The 23,145-nt window shown below is 49.4% G+C and overlaps 11 protein-coding genes across 11 annotated transcripts; 4 read left to right on the forward strand and 7 right to left on the reverse strand.

Annotated features, from left to right (window-relative positions):
* Positions 1-1,321: 1,321 nt before the first annotated feature.
* Positions 1,322-2,857, reverse strand: APUU_60964A (homoserine O-acetyltransferase family protein; the record flags this gene model as incomplete). Its single annotated transcript, XM_041694253.1, has 1 exon — positions 1,322-2,857. The coding sequence occupies one exon, from the start codon at positions 2,855-2,857 to the stop codon at positions 1,322-1,324; it is 1,536 nt and encodes a 511-aa protein (XP_041560102.1).
* Positions 2,858-3,535: 678 nt separating this feature from the next.
* On the forward strand, positions 3,536-4,528 carry APUU_60965S (putative catechol dioxygenase; the record flags this gene model as incomplete). The annotated part of the gene is made up of 2 exons (XM_041694254.1): positions 3,536-3,786; positions 3,838-4,528. 2 exons carry the CDS (start codon positions 3,536-3,538, stop codon positions 4,526-4,528), a joined length of 942 nt encoding a protein of 313 aa, XP_041560103.1.
* A 726-nt stretch (positions 4,529-5,254) lies between these two features.
* Positions 5,255-6,322, forward strand: APUU_60966S (uncharacterized protein; the record flags this gene model as incomplete). Its single annotated transcript, XM_041694255.1, has 1 exon — positions 5,255-6,322. One exon carries the CDS (start codon positions 5,255-5,257, stop codon positions 6,320-6,322), a length of 1,068 nt encoding a protein of 355 aa, XP_041560104.1.
* Positions 6,323-6,943: 621 nt separating this feature from the next.
* On the reverse strand, positions 6,944-7,464 carry APUU_60967A (thioredoxin family protein; the record flags this gene model as incomplete). Its single annotated transcript, XM_041694256.1, has 3 exons — positions 6,944-7,238; positions 7,289-7,367; positions 7,422-7,464. 3 exons carry the CDS (start codon positions 7,462-7,464, stop codon positions 6,944-6,946), a joined length of 417 nt encoding a protein of 138 aa, XP_041560105.1.
* A 75-nt stretch (positions 7,465-7,539) lies between these two features.
* APUU_60968A (cytidine deaminase family protein) lies at positions 7,540-7,938 on the reverse strand (the record flags this gene model as incomplete). Its single annotated transcript, XM_041694258.1, has 1 exon — positions 7,540-7,938. The coding sequence occupies one exon, from the start codon at positions 7,936-7,938 to the stop codon at positions 7,540-7,542; it is 399 nt and encodes a 132-aa protein (XP_041560106.1).
* A 267-nt stretch (positions 7,939-8,205) lies between these two features.
* Positions 8,206-8,955, reverse strand: APUU_60969A (sterol desaturase family protein; the record flags this gene model as incomplete). Its single annotated transcript, XM_041694259.1, has 1 exon — positions 8,206-8,955. The coding sequence occupies one exon, from the start codon at positions 8,953-8,955 to the stop codon at positions 8,206-8,208; it is 750 nt and encodes a 249-aa protein (XP_041560107.1).
* A 260-nt stretch (positions 8,956-9,215) lies between these two features.
* On the reverse strand, positions 9,216-10,390 carry APUU_60970A (TauD/TfdA dioxygenase family protein; the record flags this gene model as incomplete). The annotated part of the gene is made up of 3 exons (XM_041694260.1): positions 9,216-9,745; positions 9,802-10,131; positions 10,180-10,390. The coding sequence occupies 3 exons, from the start codon at positions 10,388-10,390 to the stop codon at positions 9,216-9,218; spliced, it is 1,071 nt and encodes a 356-aa protein (XP_041560108.1).
* Positions 10,391-10,939: 549 nt separating this feature from the next.
* On the forward strand, positions 10,940-12,849 carry APUU_60971S (putative MFS transporter; the record flags this gene model as incomplete). Its single annotated transcript, XM_041694261.1, has 5 exons — positions 10,940-11,366; positions 11,422-11,639; positions 11,687-11,967; positions 12,016-12,452; positions 12,506-12,849. The coding sequence occupies 5 exons, from the start codon at positions 10,940-10,942 to the stop codon at positions 12,847-12,849; spliced, it is 1,707 nt and encodes a 568-aa protein (XP_041560109.1).
* A 543-nt stretch (positions 12,850-13,392) lies between these two features.
* APUU_60972A (zinc-binding alcohol dehydrogenase family protein) lies at positions 13,393-14,481 on the reverse strand (the record flags this gene model as incomplete). Its single annotated transcript, XM_041694262.1, has 1 exon — positions 13,393-14,481. The coding sequence occupies one exon, from the start codon at positions 14,479-14,481 to the stop codon at positions 13,393-13,395; it is 1,089 nt and encodes a 362-aa protein (XP_041560110.1).
* Positions 14,482-14,961: 480 nt separating this feature from the next.
* Positions 14,962-15,816, forward strand: APUU_60973S (alpha/beta fold hydrolase; the record flags this gene model as incomplete). The annotated part of the gene is made up of 1 exon (XM_041694263.1): positions 14,962-15,816. The coding sequence occupies one exon, from the start codon at positions 14,962-14,964 to the stop codon at positions 15,814-15,816; it is 855 nt and encodes a 284-aa protein (XP_041560111.1).
* Positions 15,817-16,153: 337 nt separating this feature from the next.
* APUU_60974A (uncharacterized protein) lies at positions 16,154-17,021 on the reverse strand (the record flags this gene model as incomplete). The annotated part of the gene is made up of 3 exons (XM_041694264.1): positions 16,154-16,249; positions 16,315-16,850; positions 16,901-17,021. The coding sequence occupies 3 exons, from the start codon at positions 17,019-17,021 to the stop codon at positions 16,154-16,156; spliced, it is 753 nt and encodes a 250-aa protein (XP_041560112.1).
* Between the last annotated feature and the right edge of the window lie 6,124 nt (positions 17,022-23,145).

Genomic DNA, 23,145 nt, shown 5'->3' on the forward strand with positions numbered 1-23,145 from the left:
TCACGGCTGATCATCAGGGTTCGTATCCACTCTATAATCGAGGCTCGCCCTGCATAAACACCGAAAGTGGGCCTGCAGCTGGGAAGGGGTCCAGGGGAAGGCCGGAATGAATGGCAGGCGAAATAGCACCTGGACAGGATATTCCGATATCTCTCTCGGCTTCCTGAATGTGCCACTCGCCGAGACCACGCGTTCTGCAGCCACACATGATGGGCGAGACAGTTGCGTGCGCAGTGAAGGCCCATTCAGCCAGACAAACCCGGACCGATGTCCCTTCGGCTCTGATTGCTATATTGGGGAATCGGTACGCGACGGGCATTCCCGAGTGCCCGATGGCCCTACGCAAGAATGCGGACCTGATTTTCCCACGCATGTAATTTAACGTTGTCCATTGCATGCGGGAAGGATGGACAGGGTTTGGGATGGCTAAATCTGCAAGGCTGCAGCAGCCTACCAGGGCATCCCACGCGATCTGCCTGGAGAGAAAAGTAAGTTGTATACTCGGACTCGCGAGCGAACTCACGGGGCAGGCGGAATTTCAGCCCTGGATCGCCCGATAGACACTCTCTGCTGGTCCAGATAGGACAGATATACACGCACATCACTGGACCTGTTCGGTGCTACAATGTGAGGTGTTGTTCCAGCGAGGAAAGATCGACTGGCAGTATACAGACCTATATATATATATATACATATATCATGCACGGTCCTTTCAGCCTGGAGGTGCTTGCGGGTTACTAAAAACCGACTGGACAAAGTTTCGGAGTGCTCGGACCAAGAAATGGACGGACGATCAATTCCCACGATGAAAACTCTGTCAACAGCCTTATTTGGCTAGGTGTCCGGTCGTCGATAAGCTGCTAGATCTTCGTTGACATCTGCTTGGACGAATGTTTGACCGATTACTCCGTCTGCCGATCGAAGCTATACAAAAGGCCTACACAACTCGCAATCACCCAGCGGCCCTTGTTGCCGGACAAGTTCAACCTCCAAAGGTGCTGCTCGTCCTGCGATCTCGATGCGAGCGGACTGAAGAGGAACAATGGACCCACCGGTGTATGGTCATGTCCAAAAGGGCCCACATGAAAGCCTATACAGGACTTCATGGATACAATCAACCCCACGATTGTGCATTCTGGAGGGAATATAGGAGCATGATGGGGGCAACAGCGAGGTGGATTGAATGATCAATCCGTCGGCCTGTCGGCTACGAGTTCATACCCGGCCATGGCATTCCGGCTGACTTTCCAGTGGGATGACGCGGTACTGCATTAAACAGAATAGTGATGCGATATAATTACTATACATTGTGTAGGCCGCACTAATCTAGGAACTTCTGTACTGCGCCTCCGATGTGCTTTAGATCAAGCAGGAATGTATCGTGCCCGAAGAGAGACATGTCTTCTCCCAGTTCAAGGTGTTTCACGTTCTTGTTCCCTGCTTGGACGAGGGTTTCCGCGACCTCGCGTTGCTGCCAGGCGGGGAAGAGGATATCGCTCGCCACTCCGATCACCAACACTTGGTGGTCTTTCAGAGGTGCGAGTCCGGCGACTAGGTCTTTGGGTGGAGACTCGAGCTCCGGCCCTGCGGCAGACTGCTCTGCCGCCGACGTCGATGCAGCGGGCTGCTCTTCGTAGGGTTGGTCGGGAAGGGTGAGGCTGCATGCGGCTTCGTTGACGTTGCTCGCTCCGCTGCTGATCTTCGCTCGATACTCTGCCCTTTGTTTCTTTGTGGCGAGTTGCTGGGACAAACCAAGATCAAACAGATCCATCGCCTTGGAGATGTAGAGCAGACTGTTGGGGTCGTACTCGAGGCAGAACTTCTCGCCGGCGTGGTCGAGGTATGTTTCAATCAAGAAGTCGGGGCAGAGTGCGGGTTGTTTGCTCGGGTCGGCGCGTTTGCGTCCGAACCGCTTTTCCCATTCAGGACCACTGCGGTAGGTGACAGTTGCGATTTCCCGAGCCAGCTTCATGCCTGAATGGGGCGGAATCGAGTCGTAGTAGAAACCGCGGGCCCAGTTTGGGTCCATCATCAGCACCTGCCGCTGGGTATGTCGCATCGCGATACTGTAGGGATGGCTCCTGGCACATCCGCTGATGGTCACGATCTTGCCGACGCGGTCCGGGAAGAGGACACCGGCTGCTAGACTTTGCATACCGCCCATGCTGGAGCCGACTGATGCGTACAACTTCTGAACCCCAAGATGATCTAATAGGCGGAATTGCGCTCGCACCATGTCTTCGATTGTGAGAATCGGGAACCGGGTAGCGTACCTCTCCCCGTCCGAAGGGTCGAGTGTTGACGGGCCTGTGCTGCCGTAGCACCCACCAAGAACGTTGGTGCAGACGACGAAATATTTGTCCGTGTCCACAGGTTTGCCGGGGCCTATGAACTTCTCCCACCACCCGGGCTTCGAATTCGACTCGGTACTGTGCGCATGACTGGAAGCGGATAGACCTGTGTGCAGCAAGATGACATTGTCCTTATTCGCATTCAACTGTCCCCATGTCTCGTAGGCGACATCGAACTCTGGAAGCAGGCCGCCCCAGTCGAGCAGTAAGGGGTCCTTGCAACGGAACTGTTCATGGTGGCCGGTAGTGTACGACGGCTCGGGACCGGAGCGGAGCGATCTGGCGGAGAGGAGGGCGGACTTCGCGTCCTGAGCGTCGAGGCAGGGGAAGGATAGAGCGGGGTTGGAGGAGTCGCGGAGGGACGGAGCGGAGGCATTCGAGGATGATCGTAATGAGTGCCGGGAATGGCTGAGCGGGGAGAGGACGCAGCGAGCCGGGAGTGGCCTCCTGGAAGCAGCCCTAAGCGGCCGGGGAAGAGAACGAGCGAGACCGTTCAGCGGACTCATTGCAGAAGAGGCGAGGGGATGGACTGAGATGAATCATGGATAGTGAGGCCGGAAGCTGAGTCTCTGTGCGGGGCGGATCAACCATATTCCGACAGCGGGGGATGGACGGCCACGACTATGACAATTCCCGGTGGCTGAATGGTTGAAACATAGTATTCTTATGTGACGCATCGTACGATACGGACACCCAGATCACTGGTCTGATGGGCGCCCTGATGGGCTCCTCTCTGCAATACTGCAAGTCTGTAAAACGTTAAGAGTCTTGATAAACGCTAGTCCCAGACAGGCTAGCATGCTGCTGAATTCTCAGCCGTGGCAAAAGTCTCATCCGCAGTCCCGTGACCGCCATTCCCATTCTGGTTATTCGCTTCTTCTCCGGTCCACCATCCATGGGACTGAGGAGCGCCAGGCGATTCGCCATCCGGCTTATCAGACGCCCGTCATTACTATTCGCCTTGCCGAATAACCTGGGGGCCCGGACGACCCGGCTCTCGAGGCTCAGGCAGATCTGGGGACTGCCGCTTCCCAGTCGGCATGTGGGCACGGTATTTTCCCTGCATCCATGGGTAGCCGACGCATCTGCCGTCGCCTGCCCATTCACTCGATATAAGGCTCATCATCGCCCTCGTCGTCGATGCTCTTTTCTCATCCATCTGTATTGTCCCTCGATTGCTCAACATGTCTACCAACGCCCGCTTCGACCCCGACTTCACCCCCTATGTCGTCAACGCCATGGGCCCCAAGACCAACGACCGCGCCCGCGTGGTCTTGGGCTCGTTGATCAAACACATCCACGACTTTGCTCGTGAGGTCGAGCTGACCCCCGCCGAGTGGATGCTTGGTGTCGAGTTCATCAACTCCATTGGCAAGATCAGCACCCCCATCCGCAACGAGTGCCACCGTATCTGCGACGTGATCGGTCTGGAATCGTAAGTAACATTTGGAGTGAAATCTGAGTTGCCAAAAACTGACTTTTCCAGTCTTGTCGACGAGATCGCAAACCGCATCATCACCGAACAAGGCCTTTCCCCTACCTCCAATGTCATCCTCGGCCCCTTCTGGTCTCCCAACGCTCCGTTCCGCAACCTCGGCGACAGCATCATCCAAAACCCCAACCCCGACGGCAAAGTCACCTACATGCACGGCGTGCTCACAGATATGGAAACGGGTGGCCCCATTGAGGGCGCCGTCCTCGACATCTGGCAGGCCTCAGCAAACGGCCAGTACGATTTCCAGGACCCCAACCAGGCCGAGAACAACCTCCGCGGCAAATTCCGCTCCAACGAGAAGGGCGAGTTCTACTGGTACTGCTACCACCCAACGCCCTACTCGCTGCCAACAGATGGACCTGCCGGTGTTCTGTTGAACGTGATGGATCGCTCACCGATGCGTCCGGCTCACATTCACCTGATGATCACACACCCCGACTATGCCACCGTTATCAACCAGATCTACCCATCCGACGATCCCCATCTCGACATCGACTCCGTTTTCGCCGTGAAGGACGACCTGGTTGTTGACTTCAAGCCCAAGACCGACGACCCGAAGGCGCAACTGGATATGGAGTACAACGTGACAATGGCTTTGAAGAAGCACCACCCGAACCCCAACTCTGCGCCTCCAGTTTCGTCATTTGAGCGATTCAGCAAGTCTACCAAGGAAAAGCTATGAGCTTGCATTGTGGAGTTAATTATGAATTATGTACATTTAGAGTTTCCTGTTATTTAGCAATGATCGACCTGCTCCGGGAGCAGTTTTCCAACCTTCCCAACCGTTAACCTGCACTTTCTTGCACCCCGTAAATCCAGTTCGATTGTTCGCGCGGCCAAGCAATGGCAAGTAGATGCAAGGTCTGATCAATATGAGTATATTACGAGGTCCCTAAGTTCGGCGGCGCAGCTCCGCTCACCTTGCTCACCTGGCGCCTGTGCCATTGGATCATTCACCCCATTCGGCGCAGCAGCTTCACTGACAAGCAATATGCAGGGTCCAGACTCTGCAGACGCCCATAATGCGCCACAATCTCCCATGTGGAGAAGGGGGTTTCTGGGGAATTTGCTCGGCTACCTGGTCCGAGCCCTTTTACGATGGCTCGTCCAATGAACGAGAACGCGCCCGCCATTAGGGCCCTATCGAGACAGGCAACTTTCGTAGAATGAGGCGTAGGGGATTTCCGGCTGGGTTCTGGCCATTAATGTGGTTTGCAGCAGCGATTGATGGCCGAGCGCGAGCCCGTGGGGATTCCTAGTCGGGCGATTGTTGCGAGTTCGGGCGGATGCCTCGGCCGCCATTTTCATGTGCTCATGCAGCAAAGTTATTGGTAACTGTCTTTGAAATAAAGTGCTCTATGGTTCCCCGTGTTTGTGGGACGTCGTTTTCCCCAATCCAGCCGACACCATGCGGTCCCTGCTCCAGTATGTGATCCAGTCCCTAACGACGGCAAATCGAGCTGTCCTGCAGCCTGTGGTCCCAGGGTCTCTGCTCGTAGCGCTTTATTACGGCCCTCCACAACTGCGCAACCAGATCGTCGACTTCTTGGCCCGATACTCGACGGTGACGCCGCAGAAACTGAAGCTGATTCTGTCTGTCTGGTTGACGCTAGGCGTAGCGAGAGTCGGCAATGGCGCTTTGAGCAGACTGGCAGCCAACAACTGGCATGCATCTCCGCCAGTGCCCTGGGACTGGCCGACGGAAATCGCTGTCGTTACGGGCGGATGTGGCGGCATTGGACGAGTGATTGTCGAGGGCCTCGCCAAACGCGGCATCACGGTCGTCGTGGTGGACTTCCAGGAACTCCCTGAAGAACTGAGGGACAACAAGTTAATCAAGCATTTCCCATGCGATCTGACAGCTGCCAACGCAGTGGCCGACGTGGCCCAGGCCATTCGGCTTGAAGTCGGCAATCCTACTATCCTAATCAACAATGCCGGCATCATGGGCACGCATGGGGTTCTCGAGACGACCGATGAATATCTGCAGAAGATTTTCAAGATTAACCTGCTATCCCACTGGTCCACCACCCGGGAATTCGTCCCTTACATGGTCAAGCGCAACAAGGGTCACGTCGTTACCATCGCAAGCATGGCCTCGTTTGTCACCGTCGGCACGTCTTTGGACTATTGCGCCACCAAAGCCGGGGCATTGGCTTTCCACGAAGGACTCGGAGGCGAGTTGCGCCACATCTACAAGGCTCCTGGTGTGCTCACTACCGTTGTCCATCCCAATTATGTCCGCACGCCTATGACCGGAGACCACACCTACCGATATGTGCGCCAGGAAGGAAGCATGCTGGGGCCGGAGGAAGTCGGCAATCGTGTTGTGCATCAGGTTCTGTCTGGACGTGGCGGCCAAGTTATTCTTCCAGAGCATCTCTCCGTCACTACTTCGCTCAGGGCCTGGCCGACTTGGATGCAGGACAGCGTTCGTGATCTTATCAGCAAGCCGGTTATTGCAGGTCTGGGATGATTTTCTGTGGCGTTAGTTGCTGGTGGGTTGGAGTAGTCCATAATTTTAATATATGCATATTATCCATACGCTGATAGTATTCTGACGCTAGGTATGGCCACCGAATATTACGTATTACGGTGTTAACGTCAGGTGTTAACGTCAAGTGTGAGTAGGAAGAGATGGGCTAGAAAACAATTTCAATATAGTGGCAGTTGGACAAAGCAGTGTGATGTGAAAACCATTCATTTTAGACCGAGATCAAGAGTACACTTGAGCAGGCAATAAAAGCGTTTTTTTAATGGATTTCCTTGTCCGCTCTCATCAAGTGGTACTGACTGTCTGTAAATATATTTAACCACAACCCGGTATCCAAGATGGAGATGGAGCGTATACCGGCTGCTGAGGATGGGTAGCGGTTTTAGACGCTATATTAACGAAGCTATCGATTTGTGATTACGACGCGCTATGTGCACGAGTAGGGTATGTCCAAGGGCTTGACTTTCACCTTGTTGCAGTGCGAATACGAATCCTACATTGAGATGACACCGTACGTGGAGGAGCGCAACGGCAGGCATTTCTAGATAATTGTCATATATGGGTATAATGATGGCATCGCATATCACTTGCGTATGACGCAGCTTAAGCGATGATGTTCTTGATCTGCTCCTCCAGCTCCTTCATGTTACCACCGACAACGCGCTTGTCTAACAGCTTGCCATCTTTGTAGAGCACAAATGTCGGCATGGCTCTGATCTCATGTTCTTGAGCTATTGAGCGAGCCTTGTCGACATCGACCTGGAGAAAGCGCACGTCGGTGTAGGTCTCGCTGAGCTTTCCGACGACGGGAGCGATGGCCTTGCAGGGACCGCACCAGGTGGCGAAGAAATCGACAACGACAGGACCGGAGGATGTGAGGGCCTTGAAAATGACGGGGCTATGGCAGGGTTAGTTGTATGTCAGAGCTCGCTAGGTGAGGAGACGCACTTGTCCACTGGAGTGACCTTTCCGTGAGACATGGTGGCGGCGGAGTTGGCGGAGCGGTTGCGGATGAAGTAGCGGAAAACTAGTCAAGCAATGCGGTTAGCGGGGTGACTGACCAGTGCGGACAGAGACATACCGAAGTAGATGGCGAGGACGATTAGCAGACGGGCGATTTCCATGACTGAATGTAGTGGGGAAGAGAGAGAGAGAGAGAGAAACAAACAGAGGCAGCGATGAAGATCACGCGATGCGGGTCACGTGTGCTGGTCAGGCTGGCGATAACTGAAGGGAAGCAACTCCGCGACTGCGACCGACTGCTCGCTGCCTTCTTCCCCGACAATCACTTGGATGTCCGGCTGCAGATCCAGCAGAGCCTGGCGGCAGCGCCCACACGGACTGAGGATCCCGCGCTGCTCGTTCGCGACCGCCACGATGTGCGTCAACTGCGCGGCCCCCGCAGCAGCGGCAACACCGAGCACCACCAGCTCTGCACACGGACCGCCGGTGAAGTGGTAGACGTTGACGCCGGTAAAGACGCGTCCATCGGAGGCCCTTGCCGCGCTGGCGACACTGTAGTCTTCCGAGACGGGGATGCTGTTGATCGTGGCGGTGGCTGTCTCGACCAGCGCGGCTTCCTCGGCGCTGAGGGGCATTGTCTGTGGTTTGCTGCTGACAGTTGCGCGATTTCGACGACCTTATGACGGCTGTACGATGTTATCTTGCTTGATGTCAGAAACTCAGACGGGGCTGCATCGGAACTGGCCTCGTATTCACAACCTCGGCACGTGCCCAGGACAATTGATCGCAAGGAACAGTTGAGATGCTGATGTTTATGGGCAGATATTTCAGGTGAGTTACGTCTTATACGATTTATGATATTATTTACATCGTTGCAGGGCCAATCGTCCTTGGGAACTGGGCTAATCATTCTTGCGAGTGTCCACCGGCTCGTAGCCCGTCCCATGCACCCAGTCTAACAACCCCATCCCTCCAAAGTTGTAGTTGAATTTCTCATGGTGGATGTCATGAGTCCGGGCCGCCCCAGCAAAGAAGTCATAGCCGCTGTGGGTGGTGGTGGTCTCGACCAGGATCATAGTCAGAAAGAGCCAGAATGTGAGGATATGCGTGTTCAGGAGCATCGGCGGCAGCACGGCCGGGAGAACATTGCCAAAGACATGCTCAATTGGATGCGCATATTGGGCTGCCAATGCCATTGGAGCTGTGAACCGGTGGTGTAGTTTGTGGATGGGCTTGTAGAGCGGCGACCAGTGCAGCAGTCGGTGGGTATAGTAGAATAGAACCTCACGGCCGACCCAGCAGAGCGCAATGTCGCGTAAGAGTTCGTATGCAGAGGGCAGCTCTGGAGCGATGCGGAATGACGAGGGCATTTGCAGTTTCGCTGCTGCGATGGTGTTGAGGGCGCCGATGGCAAAGGAGATCAACTGGTTCTGTACCACGACCGTTACACACTGCCAGATTTGTGCTCTGGTGGGCTGTTTGGGCGCCGGCTGGATCTTGTGCCTCGCAGAGAACTGTGGCGAGATCCATTCCAGCGAGAGGAAGAAGAGCGACGGCAGCCAGAAGGAGACGACGCTGACGGCCGAATTGCCGACAAAGTCGATGAGCAGGGGATCATACTGCTGGACGACCTGGTTCCAAATGGCCGACATGGTGTGGTCTGAATCGGAGCCAGCTTATTCTTAATTATTCTTATTCTTGTTCTTATACGTCCGGTGGGCCTTCACATGAAATCCGGTTAACGTGGGCCCTCGCGTGCTTTGCCTGCTTTGGCTTTAGTGAGTGGACCATCCCCAGAGATCGTGCCAGATCCTCGGACGATTGACCCTGATCCTGATTCTGATGCTTGTGATTGTGATTATGAATGATGGCTAAGTGATAACTAGTTAATAGATCGATTGGTGCATGATTCTTATATCTGGTCAGCCAACGCCTCCCTCCGACTCTTGCTCTTCGCATCGAAGAACGGCCTCTCGCCCAGTCCCACTGCACGATGCCCCGTCCGAGGCCCAAGCTCCTGGTAGTCGACTGTCGCGGCATGGTATACACTACGGTTGTCCCAGATCGCCACATCGTTGGGGTTCTGCCACCGGAGCCGTACCTGTAGGCCATGGTTCTCCGTTACCAGGCGCACAAACCAGTCGAGCAGATGTCGGCTCTCGTCCTCCGAAAGGTCATTGACCTTCTGGACGTGGTGGCCGACCGCGAAGATACTCTTCCACCCGGTTACCGGGTTCGTGCGCACGACCGGGTGCACGGCGAGCAGCTCTTCACCCACGTTCTCGGGCGCACCGCGTGGGCCGGGGTGCACGGCGAACTTGTTCTGGTCTGCGATGGAGTTGAAGAGTGGCTGGGCGTAGGTGGCTGTCAGACCGTCGAGGAAGGCCTGGTAGGGCTTGGAGATTCGGTCGTAGACTTCGTAGCCAGAGGCCCAGAGGGTGTCTATTTCTCTTAGCCGTGCTCTATTAATCAAGGCAAGTATGGATAGTTATGCGTACCTCCGCCAGTCTTGGGTAGTTCCGTCAAACGAAGGAGAGTGTAGTCGCTGGGCACCGGCTCGAAGGTGATATCACTGTGCCATTCGTGCCGTCCACTGCGACCGAATGAGTTCTTGCCCTGATACAGTTTCTGTCGCTGCGCAGAGCTGATGACGCTGATTTCGTCGTCTGGAGTGCTGTGCTCGCGCGACGAGTTGCTGATGGGGTGGATATGCAGGCCAGAGGTGCTGGGTTTTCCTGTCAGACGGCCCAGTCGGTCGACGAGCTCCTTTTGCAGGTCATCGGTCAGGCCGTCCTGCTTGCGGAAGAAGACGACGCCTCTTTGGGAAACTGATGCTATTAACACTTGTAGTTTCTACTTGGTGATGGGAGACATACTGGTGATGGCGAGATCGCGCAGAAGCTCGTCCGAGTTGGGCGCGCGCAGCCATTCAGCAAGACTCGCAGTCGGAAATTCACGACCGATGACTGGAGTCACGTCGAAGGTCTCGACGTCCTGCAATGCACCGCTGAGCTGGAGAGGCTGGCGTTGGGTTTCCTTGGTGACTTCGGGGACGACGACGGGGGACTCGGTGATGGAGGGAGCCATGCTTGCGATGTTGTTGCGATATTGGATAGTACTCTGTAGGTCTTAGTATCGCGAAGACAGAACGATATGCTTTGAATCTGATACAGTCGCAGTTATATAGATTCAACGGGCATCATCCCCCGCACGCATTATGCAATATCTCGCAATCTTGTGCCAACTGACGTCCGCCGTTATTCTGCTGCGTAACCTTTTCATCGGGATTCGACTGTCCATCGGCCTAGGCTTTCGGCGATAAGATGTTGGAGTGCAAATGAAGGCGATCCAGATGGGCCTCTAAACTAACGCCGAAACGCGAATGCAGTTGAACATGGACGGCCGCTGGATTGCGTGACAGACGATGGCATCATCTGTGCAGCCGGCGAGCAATCCCCCAGCATTAATACTGGCATTCCAAGACTACAACACTTTTCCTTATCTACGAGCCATTCTTGGCTGAATGGTGCAATGTCGCTGATACGTCTTCCTATAAAATCGGTACATCGACAGCATGGCTGTGTCCGGCGACCGGCTTCAGGATCGCATTGAGATTCCCCCCCCTTGGCCACCAGGATGACGACCGTCTACCAGCCATGGAAGGCCCGATCTACAGTCTCCGAGCTCGATGGCGTCTCTGAATCGGCGACTACAGCCGTTGCGCTTTCGTCCGATCTGGGCGAGCCGGTGGTGCGGACGCGCAAGTTCTTCTTCCAGCGCAAGGACCGACTCGACCCTGAAGGAATTGCGACTCAGCCTTCTGTATACGACAACCCCGAGACGGCCAAAGGGTACCAGCCGCGCGATGACTGGGAGAATCTGCATCGGTTCGACCCATCGGCGAGGTGGACATGGGGAGAGGAAACTCGACTCATCCGCAAGATTGACCTGCGCATCATGGTGTTTGTCTGCGTGATGTTTATGGCGCTGGAACTGGACAGAGCGAATCTCAGTCAAGCATTGACCGACAACTTCCTCGACGAGCTGGGGATGGACACAAATGGTGGGTTCATTGCGACGGCCCATTGTGGACGTGCACAATACTGACTATGTCAAAGATTATAACCTGGGAAACACTGTGTTCAAGCTCTCTTTTCTCTGTGCAGAGCTTCCTTCTCAGCTTGTCAGCAAGTGGATGGGCCCTGATCGATGGATTCCAATGCAAATCACCCTATGGTCTGGTGTTGCCATGGCGCAGTATGCCCTAAACGGACGGACCTCGTTCCTGGCCTGTCGAGCGCTGCTGGCAATCCTGCAGGGGGGCTTTATTCCAGATGTAGGCATATTGACACTTTTGAATCACCGATAACTGACGGAACTTAGATCATTCTATATCTATCGTACTTCTACAAACACCACGAGATGACAATCCGACTGGGTTACTTCTGGACCGCCATGAGCACGGCTGATATCGGCGCCAGCTTCCTCGCCTTCGGCCTTCTCCATCTCCGAGGAGTGCAAGGACAGTCGGGCTGGCGGTGGCTTTTCCTGCTGGAGGGTCTTCTCACGCTGTTGATTGGTCTCTCTGCCTTCATTCTCATGCCACCTGGCCCATGCCAGACAGCCAGCTGGGCCCGCGGGAAGAAAGGCTGGTTTTCCGAGCGGTATGATTCTAAAGTTGATTTCTAAGAACAGCAGCTGATAGCAAATAGTGAGGAGACCATCATGGTTAACCGCATCATCCGGGATGACCCCAGCAAAGGAAGCATGCACAACCGCGAACCCATCACCCCCAAGCTGCTCTGGAAGAGCCTGTGCGACTACGATCTGTGGCCAATCTACATCATCGGCCTGACCTTCCAGACCCCAATGACGACTCCGCAACAATATCTGACGCTCACCCTGCGCGGGCTGGGGTTCGGCACATTCACAACGAACTTGCTCATCATTCCCAAAGAGATTTTGCACATAACAACCATGCTGCTCCTGGCGTACACTGCTGAAGCGACAGGCGAGCTGACTATGGTTGCCATGGTCGGCCAGCTCTGGGCCCTGCCATTCCTGGTGTATTTATATGTCGTCGACATCAATTCTGCGAACAAGTGGGTGGTCTGGGCTGTGATGACGTTGTTGCTAGGATATCCAAACGGTACCATCCCCTGTCGCGTCGTTCCTGATATCAACTAACACTTAGTACAACAGCCCACCCAATCCAAGTCGGCTGGAACTCACGCAATTCAAACACGGTGCGCTCACGCACAGTCTCGGCAGCTGTATATAACATGTGCGTGCAGTCATCGGGCATCATCGCCTCCAATATCTACCACGAGGACGATAGCCCCCGGTACCGCCGCGGGAACCGGGCCCTTGTGGCCTTGGTGACGACGAACATTGCCATCTATTTCCTCACAAAGGCGTACTATTTATGGAAGAACAAGCGGCGCGAGGGGAAGTGGAATGCGCTGAATGAGGACCAGCGCATGGAGTATCTGAGCACCACTACGGATGAGGGTAACAAACGCTTGGATTTCCGGCTGGCTCATTAGGTGCTGGAAGACTGATAAGATTGCTTGGGTAATATTTAGAGGGTAGAATATTATTGCTTGATAGGAATACTACTTTGAAGCGTATACGACCACCTCTTTGCCCTCGATTAGTACATGACAGTTAAGTCCCAAATATGAACTCCAACCCCGCCATAACTATAACCTCTAAAGACCAGATAAGTCTACATCTTTCTTAAGGGGAGAGAAACCCTCACAGGATCAGAGTCGGCGTTACTGCCGCAAATATTGCACGGGCATGCTTTTGAACAGAGATCCATGTCCATGGAAAGAGTCGGTTACTTGCCCAATCGGATACTACAGTTATCAGAACTACAGTTATCCATGGGCGGTGGAATAACTCTTCCAGCTCCCATAGTTAGTTGATGTAGTATGATGTTATATGTTTTCTTAATTACAGCAGGTTTTGTTAATGGAAAACTCTGAAATCATGTCCAAAATAATACGGTTCGCACAAATGCAACAACAGAAAGAAAGAGAGCAGGCTCAACAAGGTCATTAGCAACTGGGAGTAGGGTACGTTAATTACTCAAACTCAACGACAAGCTTTGTGCCCCGAGCTTCTCCGTTGCGAAGTGTGTCTAGGCCTTCAAATATCTCATTGAATCCGCCCTTAATCGTCGTGATGGGTGGAGGTCTTAGACTCAAGGTGGGCAAGTCGCCATAAAGTTTGCTGATGACCTCGCGGTCTGCCGGCTTCACAGGGAACACGGGGCCAAGGGGCGCCAACAGCTGAAACTCGCGACTGAACGCAGTGTAAACCATGAGGAACTTATAGGTCACGTCTGCCTTCTTCGGCTTTCCTTGATCAAGAAGCGTGACCACTTTGCCCGGGCTGCCCTCTCGCAACACATCCGCACAGAAGGCGGCAGAAGTGCCCTCGGAAAAGCAGTCGAGAGCTTTCGTGATGTTCGGATAGGCTTCCTTAATTTCGCCAATAGATGCAGGGGTCCGATAGTCGTATACTGCATCGGCGCCATAACGCTTTGCGAGGTCGAAGGACCGTGGCGAGGCCGTTGCCACAACCGTGTATCCTGCTCTCTTGGCTAATTGAATGGCGAAGAGACCGACGTTCGAGCCTCCCGAATAGATGAGAACGGTCGGTTGGCCGCCCTGGTGAGCGCTGCGTCTGTTCTCATCATCCGCCGAGGCAATGTCAAGGTACGAAAGGCTCAGCATCGCGGTGGCTGCGGGAACTCCGTAGGTGGTGGCTTCACCCAGAGACATTTCGTCCGGCAGCTTCCAGGCCAAGTCTCCTTCGACTTTCACGTACTCGGCGAATGAGCCAACGTCAGGATACATGCCACCGTGGACAAAGCCGGCGATTCTGTCTCCAACCTGCCAACGCTGTCCTGCATTCTTGCCGACCTGAGTCACCTCGCCCGCATAGTCGCAGCCAATGACAGAATTGCGTGGAGAAAGGACATCGATGTCTTTGAAGTCGATGGGATTCAGCGCGACAGCGTGCACCTTGACCAAGACCTCATTATCGGTGATGCTTGGGATTGAGACATCGCTGACTTGCGCGCCCTGCCCAAGCGGACTACCGAGGGCGAAACTCAGTAGACGCGTAGGCAAGAATCGATGTGAGATGACCGCTTTCATGGTTTTCATTGGGGAGGAGAAGGAAACAGGAAGTACTGAACAGAGTGCCTTCAGAGGACTATTTATTCATTCAGTTACAGTCGATCCCATGTGATTCGCCGTGGCTGTTTGCAATTGCATTCCTGTACCGTACGGTAAAGCTGTAACTTACAAGGAGGCGACTAACTCCACTGCAGGTCACGGAATACCGAAGAAGCGGGATCATGAGTCAAATGCCCGATCGTCAACTAGTAGTTACTGCATTAACTCCTGCATTAACTCATCTGCCCGGTTCCGACCCTGGGAAACCCCCATGGGGAGTGGGAATGGCCTTGTTTGCAGTGGCGGCGATGCTGGACTCACTGTACTGTGCCAACTAGACATGATTGGAAATTCAAGCATTCATCTGCCCTATAAAACATACAAACCATCCTGGTCTCATGGATTTCTCCCAGTATCCATCCTAAAGGCAACTCATTCACTCCTGCTGCTCTTTGACAAACCACTACAATGACGACCCTGCAAACCGTTCCGACTTCTTTTGTCTCCGTCAATGGGTTGAGAATTGCCTACCGGCGCTTCGGAGCCAGCAGTCCATTGCCTTTGGTCTATGTCACTCATCTTCGTGGTAGCATGGACACGCTCGATCCGCTTTTATTCAATGGCATCGCCGAAAGCCGCGAAGTGATAGTCTACGATAGTGCTGGCATCGGACACAGCGAAGGAACCGTGCCGGATTCTATTCCCGAGATGGTCGCGGTCCTTGTCAACCTCCTCGCTGCGCTTGAAATCCCAAAGGCCGATTTCATTGGCTTCTCCATGGGTGGCGGCATTGTACAGTATCTGGGATATACATACCCTCAGCTTGTCAACAAACTGGTCCTGGCCGGCACTCAGCCCGGAATCGGCGAAGGTGTGGCTTTGCCTCCGCGGGAGGTCCTGGAGAGTGCTGGAGCAAACAACGACCAACCGCCGACGGAGGATGACATGATGAAGCTTTTCTTCTATCCCTCCGAGACCAGCCTCGGCCTCGGCCATGCCTGGTGGAAGCGTATCCACGAGCGAAACGTTGAAGGCGAACCCCGGAAGGGATATCTCACTGGGACCGGGGCTCAGTCGCAGCTCTCTGCGATTTTCAAATCCACCACTGATACTAGCACCTTCGATCGCTTGGTAGACATCAAGGCCCCGGTTCTTGTGACCAACGGCCATACGGACATCATGTCGCCCACCTCAAACAGTTTCGTCTTGCAGCAGGAGATTCCCAATGCCCAGCTGCATCTTTACCCTGACGCAGGGCACGGACATCTCTTCCAGGTGCCAGAGCTTTATGCAAAGCAGCTTGAGCTGTTCTTGAACAACTAAGTCCTCGGAAGTGCTAACTAGGTAGCGGGTGTCTGCATGTCGAGGACTGAAGGCTGAGCCCGTACGAGAGGGCGTCAGCCAACCTCCCGGACGAAGCCGTTGATACAACGATTGTTAGCTAGATTACTTTAGCCACTTTATTTGAATCTCTTAGTTTTAATGAAATCGAATTATCTGAATTTTTGAAAATCACTACATTAGTATTTTTCTTTCCCCCCCGAATGTCTCGCAACCCGGGATATCTGAGGTTGTAGAGACTGTTGATCAAGATTTAGCAGCGGACTGCCGAGCACGGAAAAAATATTGCTTTCAAACAAACACTACACAGAAAGAGCGATTAATCTGTCTTCTTGCAATCCTGTTCGTCCTTATCCGCGGTACGGATCTTGTTCGTAATATCCGGCATGTGGACAAGAGGGGGGAGCAACGTATCCTGGATGTGTAAGTTAGCAAAACGAATGCGACTAGTCCTTCATGAATTGACAGGAAACTGCCTACCCATATAGTCGACCAGGCAAACGTCGAAGCCAGCCAAGTTATCAAGGCCCCCCCTCCTCCCGACCAAAGATGCTTCTTAGGGCTTGATCGGAGGGCGTTGTAGACAACGACCTGGGCATAGGAATTGACATCCATAGCACTTTTCTGCACCTCAGAGCCAGCCATTGCCGGCTCAATAACATCCTTTGCAGGGTAATAGAGAGAATCCTCGGGTAGATGCGGTGCACTTGCAAGGTTGTCGTGGAACTTGGTCCCAATTGAGCCAGTAGTGACGAGGATTACGCGGACTTTCCAAGGAGAGAACTCAATACGCATTTGGTCGGTCAAGATAGCAACTGCAGCTTTGCTTGCATTGTAATATCCTTGCCATGGGAGTGGCATCTTGCCCAGGACCGACCCAATGTTGATGATTGTTCCTTGAGAGGCGAACAAAAGCGGCGCAAACGCTTGAGTGACGGTGACGATAGCAAAGACGTTGACATCAAACATCTTCTTAGCGACTGACACATCCGAGTCCAATAAGGGCATACTGTATCCTATAGAATGATCAGCGTTTTATTGCCACAGATAAGCTGGTTTGAGGTACCTGTGCCCGAATTGTTGACCAGGAAGTCCAGATATCCACCCGTCGCAGCCTTGACGACGGACACTGCTTGTTCGATTGACTGTTCGTCGGTGACATCCAGTTGTACAATATCGAGACCCATGTCCTTGAGATGTTGGACTTTCGCGGTATTCCGAGCGCTGGCAAAAACTCAAAAGCCCTTCTTGTGGAAGGTTTGCGCAAGAGCATCGCCTATTCCTCCTTCACTGCAGCCTGTAATGAGAACCGTCCTCTGGCCCATGTTTGCGATGAATGGTTTGGCGGGCACTTGAAAGGTTGTTTAAGATATGTAATTGCAAGCAATCCTAATGAAGAATTGGAATAATGGATGGATCGACTACGGGGTCTCAATGCATACCGTCCCTCCGTAGATAAGCACGCATGCATTCATCACTCTCGATCCAGTGTCGTGGATGGCAAATTCCAGTGCAACCGGGCTGATGACGAGACATCCCCGGCTCCAACCACGCGCAAGCCAGTTATCGTCACAGCGTTACCCAGACCCATTTTTTGACGATCCAGTGGATTCGGCTCCAATCTTGGCGAGTACCGAGGGTTTTGAGAAAAGGGTTTACGGGGAAGATTAGTGATGTCTCCGATTGCCACCAGATCTGCTTCATCCCCACTTCGCCATTTAGCGGTTTTCTGCACACGAATTGGTCCTGTAAAGCGAGGACCTGTGAATTCCCTCTTCAAGTTAGTTTTATCCCTTTGGGGGTAGTCGCCCGGTACGCCATATTATCATCGCTGCCCGCCAGCACTGCTGAGTATATAAGGACCGCCCTCGCTGTTCCTGATTCTCTCTCTTTCTAATTCCTTCTTTCTCTCCTTCCATCCTTCTATATTCTGCACCCACGTGATTACAACTCCTTGCCCTTGTCTACTTTAATAATATCAGCGCCCGTTGCCTCCTTTTTTTAGTTAGAAATTATAGCTGTATCTTTTTCTTGTCTCTACTTCTGAATTCCCTGTCCTGTTAGCTTAGACTAACTCTTTACCTAAACTTTCTGCCCTTTCTACTCTATTCTATCTAGTAAAATAATTTATATTTTCTTATTCTACCAGCTACTACTATTAGGGTATCTATTTATTTAAGATATTATATTACCTGCTGGTCTTCTATAGTATCTGTACTTTCGACTATCTTTATTTAAGAGGCTGATCCTCTAAATCCCCAGCAGGCTCTAACTAAGCCTAATTACGTGTTATATATAATATATACTTTGTCTCTTTTCTCTTCTTTAAATATTAGCTGCCTATTCTGTACCTTTATTTTTATACTACTGCTTTCGCCCGGCTATACTAATCTTACTTATTATAGATTATAATTAAACTGTCTGTATAGTAATAAGAGTCTCAGGAAAATATATCTAATAGTATAAATACCTTAACTATAGCTATAAGTTAGATCTTTATTTAGTATATATCAAGATATTATTATTTAAGTTTAAATACTTTTTTCTAGTCAGGTCCTTGTTTACTCTCTAAGGCTGAATAATTAGTGCAGCCTTCAGCTTGATAATTATAGTACAATATTAACCCGTGGTTTAGGTATCCCGGCTTGCTCCGCCAGCAGTCATAATCTAGGTCTTCCCTCAGGCATTAGTAATTTAGTAATTCTAGTATTCTTAATATTCTTGGATACTATCAGATGACTCAGCGATACTGCATAAAATTATGCAGTAATAAAAGTTAATGAATCATTGAAAAGGTCTGGAGACTTCTATCTGACATATCTATTAAAAGTCATGAATATCATGAAAAGCACTAGATTAATCTATTTTATAAATCAATTAATATTGATTTATAATTCAGAAAGATCTAGATTAAAGGTAATCAGCTATAAATATAGCTTTAACCCTCTGGTTAACTGAAAAAAAAACAAGTTATTCTTTTATTTCTGATCTATATCTATTATTCTTATCCTTTTATCTTTTTATTATTGAATAATAATATCAACATAAGACCTCTGACTATCAGTCATGTGACTTATATGACCATCCATCCTATAAGTTCAACATTATCTGTCAGTAGTATTATAGTATATATTTCTTATAAAAGTCTGTTCCCTATTATATAGTATTAGGATTTTTTTGTGAGACTTATATACCCCTCTGCTGGTCTATACTTAATTACGAGGACCCCTTCTCTATTATACAGCATTAGGATCCCCCGTGAACCTCCTCCTTAGTTGTCTTATAGCTTCCTTATGAGTTGTCACTTGTAATGCCCCCTTATGTTGCTCTACTAAACTGCCTTACTCACTATCACTTATGTTACTTTGTTGTGTTTCAGATTATAGACCTGCGGCTGCGTGAATTCTAGTACATGAATCCGGATATAGTTTTGCAGCCTATATAAGATAGGCCTCTTTCCCAGAGAAACTTCTCTTCCTTAAGTCTTTTAAATTTTTCTATTTAGTATAGTTTTCTCTTTACAGGTTCTCTATATTATCCTATCTTTATAAGCTTTATATATCGGCCTGTCTTCACAAGCCTTCTTCCCTGCTCATCTTCCGGATCTTGATTACTGATTTTGCTGTTGTAGTCTTCGCAGAATACTTAAACATAATGTCTACTCCCTCTAACCTCGCGGCCATTACTACTACTGCTGATACCCTGTACTTTGCCCTCGCGGGCAGTAGTCAGTCCCCCTTCCCCCTCTCCAAAATAGAGGAAGAAGAGCCCTCCGCAGAAGGAAGTAATACAAGTTTATATTCTGTCTCGCAGGCCTGACTAATAGTAATAGGTCCCTCCCGCGGAGAAAACCCCTGCCTCCGGGCCTGCTCCTACTCCTGCCCCCGCACTGGTATAGCCCCCGGTGGTCCTTGTACCACCTCTCACTATTACCCTTTATGGGGTGATGTATTTGATTAATAACATTCTAGCCTTCTCTAGTAATACTATACCTAGAACCTGGTAGGTCCCTGCAAGCGCCTGTATAGCTCAGGAATAAGGTAGAAAAGCAGGTATATATTATAAAAATATTATTTTCTTAGTCTATCTTACAGCTTTTTATCTGCTTTAATCTAAATTAAATTAATTATTTCTTTCTTTATAAGATATTCCTTATAAAGATCTAGATATTATAGATTTATAATAAGCTCTTCTATAGCCTCCTGCTATCTAATATACTTAACTAATACCTTCACAGGATCCTAGATCCCAGGATCTAGGATTACTTCTATATAATATTCCTGTTTATCTTACTTATAAATCTTATTTTAAACTATTCATGAGTATTTACTCCTTTTATCTTCTGGTACTTGCAGAGTATAGATATATAGAAAATATTATATATATAAAGCCCGGCCGGTAAGGAGACCTAGTAAATATTTATACTTATTCTTTTAATTATCCTTCGCGGGCCGGCCTGAAGTTAGTTAAACTTCTTGCTAGGCCTTATTCTAATTACTAATCTAGATATAGTATAAGGTCCCTGGCCTTTAGGGTTGTTGCAAATAGTGTGAAATGGTGTAGTACACCTAATAAACAGAATAAAGAGTCATGAGACTTGGATTTCAAGAATTCAGGATAGTTAATAGATTAATACTGAAGTTCTAATGTTATATCCTTCGCGAAGTAAAGAGGTTTCCTCGCGAGCTGAGTCAGCTTCCAGCTTATTCAGCTCTACCTCTCGCGAATACCCAGATAATCTTGCGGAGGGTCTTACAATAAGATAGTTAATCTATACTAGATTATTATAATTAACTTCCTTTACTTTTCTATCTTCTTAATTCACTCTGCCTGTTTATAAAGCTTCTTTAGAGATAAGGCCTTAAGTCCTTATTATTACTGTAAAGAATATAAAGTAGTCTCAGAACTAGTTTATAAAGATATTTATAAAGACTTAGATTCTTCTTAGTACTATTTAAGGGCTTATAAACCTAATTAAGTATTAAATATTATTATTCCTAATAGATTAAATATAAAGTTAAGTATTAAAATTATAGGGTCCTTAATCTTTAGAATTATTATAAATAGTATAAAAGAGTATAATATACCTAATAAAGAGAATAGAGAGTTATAAGACTTAGATTTTAAGAATTTAGAATAATTAATAGATTAATACTAAAATTCTAATATTATATTCTTTATAAAGTAAAGAGATCTCCTTATAAGCTAAGTCAGCTTCCAGCTTACTCAGCTCAATCTTTTACAAATACCCAGGTTGTCCTGCGGAGGGTCTTACACCGACTGCCTCTAGATTACTATCTGGCTCAAGTAGAGAGCCTGGATATCTTATAACTTTAATAGAAGTAGTATACTAACAAGACCTAGGAGAAGCTGGATGAAACCTGTATATACTGGAACAGGTAGGCAACCTTTTTAAGGCTCCAAGGTAAGTCAAGTTCTATTATCTTACTGCCACTAAAACTAACCTGCTGGAGATCATGCGTATTATAAGTACTTAGTCTCACTCGCCCCAAGTACTTTATTATAAACTAATCCTTAGACATGCATACGGGTTGGGTTGGGGCGGGTCGAGGCCTCAAGGAACCCAACCCGCATGGGTCAAGACCTTGCTAAACCCGCCCCGCAAATACCCGCAGGACCCGCACTAAACCTAATACAGTAATTTTATTACCTAAGTAGGATAGGGCTAATTATAATAACCCTATTTTATTACTATACTAGGTTTAGTGCGGGTTCTGCAGGTTTAACCCTAACCCGCGGGTTCTAGATAGTTGACCCGAACCCAAACCCATGCGGGTTCGGGGCGGATCGGGTTCAGGATTTTGGGGCGGGTTGTGCATGTCTACTAATCCTAATAGTTATTCACCAGCCCCTGCTTCTTTTCTATAACTAATATTAACTTTCCGCAGGTTAACCTTATTCTAGACGCCCGTATCGGGGAATATATGATTAGCTATAATAAAGTATAGTCTTAACTAGATAGAAAGTGTCTCCTTGTCTAAATCTATTACCAAGACCTCATACTTAAAAAAATACTAAGTTATAGAGAAGTGCTAAATCTACCCGGGGGGTTGCAGGCTCTGAAAACCTATTTTTTACTTTATAATCCCATGCCTCCTCCTTCTTTCTTCTCGGAGCTTAAATCCAAGTAGGAAGGTTAGTTTAGCAAACTGAAGAGCCAGTTGCCTATATCACCTAAGATAAATATATAGTTACCTTATAAGTATATATAACGTGACGATACTTGTTTACAAAGGATTAATATATCTTGACTTTATGATATATATACGTCAATCAACCCTTATTACTTATCACAGTGAAACATCCTCACTAAAGCCAATCATTATATTCCCATTGATTTTATTTATACTCTATATTTTTATATGCCTCTATTGGTTTCCTCAATTACTTGTCTATACTAGTATTCTTCTAGCTATTCTATTTTTCATCGGACTCCTGATTTCCTGAACATGCTCTACTAACAAAATTAGAGGAAGAAGTTTGCTAAGAATACTTCCGGCCTTCCTCTATATAAAATAGTTAGATAACTTTCTTTTTACTAATTATTAGTAGAAGGACTAATTAGAGCAAGGCTCAAGTTAAGATAAGACCAGTCAGTAAAGCATGTCAGGTGTGATAGGCTAGCCCGAGCCACGAAGCAGCATGCCCATGGTTAATTAGTGCAAATTAAATCCTCTGGAGATCCTCCGCGCTTAATTAACTAATTAATTAACTTCTCGCATATTAAATCTGCCTGTATAGCGTTCCTTAATTCCCTGTATGCTACAGTACCATTTCAGTTTCTGTACCTGAGCTGGCACTACTCAGTGCAATTATCTTGCAGACCTGTAGCTATAGCTTAACTCCTAGATTAACTATAATTATCCTCTTTCAGATAATATTCTGATGGAGCCTAAGGGCTGAAAGTTAGGGGGGTCGAGTTTACTTCTAATAGGTAAATATCAGCCGCGTGCCTTCCGTGAATATTACTGGCAAGGGGACCTACTGGATCGTTACCTTTAATTTAATAAAGTCTAGAGGGGAGAAAGGTAGCTCGCAGGATTTAAGTAAGGAATTCTTTATTCAGTAGAGACTAATAGATAAGTATAGGGAAATATATATCTGTATTCCTAAGGTTTTAAGTAATACTGATATACAATAAATGTAGAGTAGATCCGGTTTCTGTCAAACTGATTCAGCAGGAGCTAAGGCACACGAAAGAGCTATTATCTCAGTCTATACCACTGATACTCTCTGCGCAATCAACCTTGATTGCTATAAAAGAAAGTCCGACTGCGGGAAGTATATGGA

The sequence above is a fragment of the Aspergillus puulaauensis genome, chromosome 6, assembly GCF_016861865.1.
Source record: "Aspergillus puulaauensis MK2 DNA, chromosome 6, nearly complete sequence".
Taxonomy (NCBI): domain Eukaryota; kingdom Fungi; phylum Ascomycota; class Eurotiomycetes; order Eurotiales; family Aspergillaceae; genus Aspergillus; species Aspergillus puulaauensis.